The sequence below is a fragment of the Pundamilia nyererei genome, unplaced genomic scaffold (genome assembly GCF_000239375.1).
Source record: "Pundamilia nyererei isolate P.nyererei 1_Seehausen unplaced genomic scaffold, PunNye1.0 scaffold00312, whole genome shotgun sequence".
In the NCBI taxonomy this organism is placed as follows: domain Eukaryota; kingdom Metazoa; phylum Chordata; class Actinopteri; order Cichliformes; family Cichlidae; genus Pundamilia; species Pundamilia nyererei.
The window spans coordinates 96,714-103,153 of record NW_005187713.1 but is presented as its reverse complement, the minus strand read 5'-3'; the positions used below and the strand labels follow the sequence as shown (position 1 = coordinate 103,153).

The following is a 6,440-nucleotide window of genomic DNA, read 5'->3' as shown; positions in this document are numbered from 1 at the left end:
TTAGTCTCATGAACAACATTAGCTAATTGTTATTTACTAGCTAATCTTAAATGACTGTTCAGCACAGACATGAAGCCCAAATATCATGTTTTACAGTCCTGTGGTCTCAGCCTCAGATACTTTTTAAATCACACAAAGCTCACGTAGAAACAGATGAACAAAATATATTCTCCTTCATTTCTGTCAAACAAAGCTGCATGAAACGTTTCCAGCTGTTAGTATCATGGTTGCTAGGCAACCTGGGCAGCGCGACGGAGGCTAGACCGTCCCATTTCACAAGCCTCGCACTTCCGGCGTTAGCGGTCTTTGAGTACGCGGCCCTTGACGACTGTTGAGGCTGCGTACTTTAAGGCTGCAGACCCTGAATTGGGATACAGCCAATATCTCTTGTGTTTCTTTTTGTAGTCATAAGTTTGTGAGATCAGCCACACCTGTGGCTCCTCAGCTCCTCCCCCTGCAGGGTCTGTTTACTGCAGCTCACCACTCATTCCCCTCTCCTGTGTTTGGATCTGATTTCTCCTGTGCTTTCACTCAACAGCTTGTTTTCAGTCCATTCACATGGATGCCAGCTTTCAGTCTTTCTGCAGCCTCACTCTGGTTTACCAGCAGACTCCACAGCCTTGTGCTTCATTTCTATCGACCCATCTCGATTACTGGAGTATTCTTCTAAAATCATTGCCAACCTGAGCTTGTGTTGCCTTTTTTCTATTTCTGTCCAGAAAGTTGGTTTGACCCTAACATGCTAATGCTAAAACGACTGTTTTTCTTCAACCCTGCCTTTAAGTTTTAAAGAGCATCATAAAGACTGGAGCTTGAGTCCTTGACAGCCTTTGGTCTTTAATTAGCAAATTATATACAAAGTGGATACAGATGCGTTTTCACATTTTCAACCATTACTGTACTAAGGTTTAATGTAGCAGAAATAAATCCATAAAAAAAGAAAAGGGAACAAATAGCCCTGAGTTTTGGGACACTGTGATCTGTGATGATTCACAAGATGCAGCTCATAGATTTATTCATGACTTTCTGTCCATGGGAATTCAACGCAATTTCATTTCAACTACCGTCCTCTGACAACCTAAGCATACTACCTGATTCAGCAGCTTGTAGAACCATCTTTAGCAGCAATAACTCAATCACTTTTTTTGTGTGTGACTTCATCAGTCTGTCGCATCATTGTGGACACATTTTAGCTCAATTTTCTTCACAGCATTGCTTCACTTTATTGAGGTTTGCAGGCATTCATTTATGCACAGCTCTCTGAAGGTCACAGCATTTCAATCAGTCTGGACTCTAACTGGGCCACTTGATTGTAGACTTGCTGGTGTGTTTGGCGTCCCTGTTAAGGCCAAGCTTTAGGTGTCAGACAGACAGCCTCACATGTGACTCTAGAATACTTTGGTCTACAGAGGGGTTCACGGTCAACTCCGTGACTGCAAGGTGCCCAACTGCTGTGGCTGCAAAACAAGCCCAAACCGTCACCCCTCCACCACCTGTCAGTTGGTATGAGCTGTTCGTGCTGTTATGCTTTGTTTGGTTCTCTCCAGCCGTGGTCTCTCCACTTTGGTGTCATCTGTCTAAGTCTTGTGGTTTGTTCAGATGCAACTTTGCAAACTTAAACCATGCTGGCATGTTCTTTGTAGAGACAAGGGGCTTTCTCCTGGCAGTCCGTCCAAGCTAGCCAAGCTTGTTCAGTCTTTTTCTAATTGTGTTGTCATGAACTTTAACATTTAAAATCCTAACATTTAGAGTCTGAGATGTAGCTCTTGTATTTTTTAGGGTAGCTCTGAGTGTTGCACATACAGAAACTGGGGGGAATTTGCTCCAATGTCCACTCCTAGAAAGACAGTGGCATTGTGTGTTAACACACGTATGAATGCTCCAGAGCAGCAAATCCCCAAACCTTCTGCTCACGCTTGCTGATGATGAGTTAATCAAGTGCACCTCGTAATTCCTATGGAAGCAGTAAGAGTGCACTTAATTTTTTTTACATAATAGCAGAGAGTGCAGTGAAAATGTTCTTGTTACATGACTGTACGATGCAAAGTTAGTTCTCAACTGCTCAAAAAAATGGGCTGATTTTCAAACGTCAGTGGGACACAACAGGATGGGCACCATATTCATGGGAAAGGGGCACAATGAAGAAATAAAACACTCACAGAAACCTGTCTTGTTGCAAAAATCTGTAAAATACAGCTAAATCCATTATTAATAGTTTCCAAACCCTACTAACAACTCTTCTGTGCAGCGATTTTCATTCCGCTTCTATATTTTTCCTATCGACTACTGACTGGAAAAGAAGCCCCTGCAGAGTTACTAAATATACTTGAATAAAGTTGAATAAAATAACTGTGTATTTCATTTATAACTCAATAATAGTAATAATGCAATGCTTATTCAAACACATTAGCATGCATTTCACAGACAGTCTCACCTGTCCTTGGTCCAGGAGTATCCTAGCAGCCAGTTCAGCATCCTGTTAGAAAAAGAGCGACAGTCTCATTAGCAAAATGTGCACAAAGATTTCTTTTTACATTTGGAGGTAAGTGATGTCCTGCCTGTTTGGGTACTACGGGGACAAGATTTATTTAAAAGAAAATCAAGCTAAAAACTGAGAAGGACTCATTACCCACCAGCTGAACAAATCAGAATAAATTCTCACTTTGCTTCTTAAAAAAATCTAAATTAGGACTCCTTAAATTTATCTTTTTAGTGTGTATTACTGAAAATTGAGTCCAAAGGAGTGACATCTCAGCCTGCTGTTCTTTCATTTCTTTGTTCTTTCATGTCTAGAGAGGCTTTGCTTCCTAATTGACACCCACAAAGGCAGGATGGATAGCATTACGCGGCTGATACCCCAGCAGAGAGCCCCTTCAGAGGAGCAGGTGGTTGTGACATGCCTGGCATTAAACAGAGGAAGTGCTGACAGCGGGTTTCAAACGGGTGGCTCACTTGCAGCTTTGGATCCGTTTACCCCCACTAATGAATTACTAGCATCACAAGCTCTTAGAAAATTAACAGTGTGGGAAGTTGAAGTGGAGATGGGCGTGGGCACAGATGGAAGTCATTGCTGAGGAGAAAAGAGGAAGTCCTAGAGGGTTGGTGACTGAAGAGAGGCTGCTGGCTCGATTAATTCAATTCAGTATTTATTTAGATAGCATCAAATAACAACAACAGTCAACTCAAGGCACTTTATATTGTAAGGTAAAGACCTAAAATAATAAAGAGAAAAACCCAATGATCAGGACAATCCTCTCTGTAACACTTGGTGTCGGTGGGAAGGAAAAGCTCCCTTTTAACAGGAATAAAGGTCTGGCAGAACCAGGCTCAGGGAGCGGGGTTATTATACTTTACAAAATGAAACTAAATACTAATACTAGATTTGAAAAAAACACTTTATAGTTAACTGAAATAAATGACTTGAAATAAATAAAACAAACCGAAATAACTGAACTTTGATAATAAAATAAGTCAAATAGGTAGAGGAAATGTCATTAGTTTTAGTACCTGTTAGTTTAGTAAAAACGAGAGACATGTTTATTGTGACTGGTGTCTAAAAGGATATTGTGAGTGATCTTACTTTCAAAACTGATTTTTTTTTAATCTTAAAACTAAACATTTTCATACATTTAAAACTAAACTGAAATTAGAAAATCCACTCTAGAAACTAACTGAAAGTAAACTGAATTAAAAACAAAGTTCAAATGATATAAAAATACAAATGGATTGGAAAATACGAAACTATAATAATTATATCCATCTGCTGCAACAGTTTAGGGGTGAGGGGAGGAAAACAGGACAAAGACATGATGTGGAAGAGAGCCGGAGAAAATTTTAATCTAATGATTACATGCAGAGAGGTGTATAAACACACAGAGAGTGAAGAATTGCATCATGGGAAGTCCCCAGCAGCATAAGTAAGGGAGGATTCAGGGTCACCTGATCCAGCCACAGCTATATGCTTTAGCAAAAAGGAGAGTTTTAAGCCTGATCTTAAAATTAGAAACAGTGTCTGTCTCCTGAATCTAAATTGTGATCTGGTTCCACAGAAGAGAGACCTGAGATCTGAAGGCTCTGCCTCCCATTCTCCTTTTAAATTCTCTAGGAACAACAAGTAGGCCTGCAGTCTGAGAGCAAAGTGCTCTAATAGGGTGATACGGTACTATGAGGTCGTTAGGATGAGATGGGGCCTGATTATTGAAAACCTTGACTGTCGATCAATTACTGTGGAGGTTGTGATCTGGGTGGAGTAGATACCAGTGAGTGATACATAATGGTCAACAAATTGAACCATTATGTGACCTTTTCCACAAAAAAGTTGATCCACATCTCACACCCTTACTCTGTAGGGTGAAAAACACATTATTACAGGCTGTTACAGGTTGCTGCTTTTTATTTCCAGTTTAGTTTATATGTTCCATATCTTTAGAGCTTCTGTCTGCATCACCCCTCTTTATTCTGTCATTTTTGCTCAGAGGTCTCTGAGTTACATGGACAATACATTTTTTTGCTGCTGAAATCCAAAAAGGAAAGAGGAAACTCAAAGGGACGCACCATTAGACCGATCACAAGCACAAATGAACACCATGATGCAGATCATCAAGCTGAGAAGCACTCCAGTTCTCATATGTCATATATTTAGAGTTATAAAGAATAAGCAATAAGCCCACAGGCAGACTACGGCAGTAAAAGCTACTTGTTATCAAGATGTTTTGAAGTTGTTGCCCTGTGAAAGTCAAATACTCTATGCACAAACAGACTGCTATATTAAAATGATCAAAGTCATGATGGTGTAGTTCTCTTTGCATTGGTTAAAGACCCATTTCGTCTGTCTGGCAGCCCAGCTTTAGTAAGTATGAAGGCTGTACTGCCAGACTTTATGATTATCATTAATTAATCTGGCTTCAGTCGCGGATGCTGTGGGTCTTGCCTAAGAGTTAAATCATCTCAGCGGGAAGAGAAAACATAAGTTGAGGGCGAGCACTTCATTTAACTTTGTGACTGGTAGGATGCTGTGGGTGCATGAAGAACCGACAGGGCCAAGTGTGTCCGGTAGTCCACAGCAGAACCACGTCAACAACAGCTACTGTTTCATAAGTGCGGTCACACTCTCTGGGCTGATTTTGTCCTCTTTTACAAATTTTGATTTAATTCTTTGACCTCATTTATTTTCCCACTGAGGTCAAAGACTTGTATGTAGAAGACACAGGAGCTTTTTGTACTATCCTCCTGTAAACCCTGACTTCTTGATTGTTTCTAACTGTTCCCCACGAGCTCCTTGTGTGTATATAAAGAGTTTAGTACTGTTGCCTCACAGCAGGAAGGTCCTGGGTCTGAATACTGTGTGAAGTCATGTCCTCTTTGTGCTTGCCTGGGTTCTCTCCCGGGTTAATCCAGCTTCCTTCCACACTCCCACGATTAATCGGTGAGACTGATTTGTCATCTTTTAGCCCTGTGACAGCCTGGCAACCTCTCCAGGGTATGCCCCGCCTCTCGCCCTATGACGGCTGGTCATAGGTCACCATGTGTGGTGTATATAAAGTCCCGGATCTTGCTTGTCCATTACTGGTTTGTCTGTTCACTTCTAATTCTCTGTGAATTTCTTGTGTTTTTGGTCATGTTCTGATAAAACTGCTGTTTACCATTTTACCTGAAGCATATATCAAGATGGAAGAAGTATTGATTAATTATTAAAAACAATTAAAAATCAGGAAATTAGTTACTAAAAGAGATCAATGCTAGTCACAGCTTGGAAAATAGATTTAAAAAATCACTGGATCGAGTTAGAAGCTGCAGAGTCCCTCACATTAATGGCTAGTTTAGAGTTAATTACCAGTTATCTTAACATGCACGTCTTTGGACCATGTGAGGAAGCCACACTGTGGAGTGCCCACATTGTCAACTAGAGAACGTGTAAACTCGACTGAGAAAGGCCAAAGCTGGGGTTCACACCAGGAGAACCACTGCAGAAAAATCTCTGTTGTTTTTGTTTCACTACTGTGTTTTGCTCTTTGTCCACAAGGGGGCTCTGCTCTGCAGCGCTGCATCTGCACGGCAACATCAGCCCAGCAGAGCAGAGGATCTGCTCCCGATCCTTCGGGGCTTTGACGTCAACCTGGCAGATATGAGCCAGCGCTGCAGCTGTGCGCGCACACACACACACACACATCTATATAAGTACACACTGACGCACAAAGTCATGCACAAATGTGCTTGGAACACATGTTGTCACATGTAGGCTTTGTTCAGACTCAAAAACACTTTCATTCATGCACACATGCACAGCAAGGACACATAGTGACACACTTGCACATACACCAGCCCTCTTTTTCTTTCTCTTGGTTTGCTTGTGCTTTCATGTCATGCTCACTGTGTGTGTGTGTGTGTGTGTGTGTGTGTGTGTGTGTGTGTGTGTGTGTGTGTGTGTGTGTGTGTGTGTG

General features: G+C 41.3%; 2 protein-coding genes across 2 annotated transcripts in view; both read right to left on the bottom strand.

The window, feature by feature from the left end:
• Nucleotides 1–2,516, bottom strand: part of ndrg2 (NDRG family member 2) — a 13,276-nt gene extending 10,760 nt beyond the window's left edge. Inside the window, exon 1 of the mRNA XM_005751450.2 lies at nucleotides 2,435–2,516. The gene's annotated coding sequence lies outside the window, so the exon portion shown is untranslated. The remainder of the gene's footprint in view (nucleotides 1–2,434) is intronic.
• Nucleotides 1–6,440, bottom strand: part of hnrnpc (heterogeneous nuclear ribonucleoprotein C) — a 68,952-nt gene that overhangs the window by 2,106 nt on the left and 60,406 nt on the right. Inside the window, exon 8 of the mRNA XM_013915489.1 lies at nucleotides 2,435–2,476. Within this exon, the coding sequence (XP_013770943.1) occupies nucleotides 2,435–2,476 (42 nt within the window). The remainder of the gene's footprint in view (nucleotides 1–2,434; nucleotides 2,477–6,440) is intronic.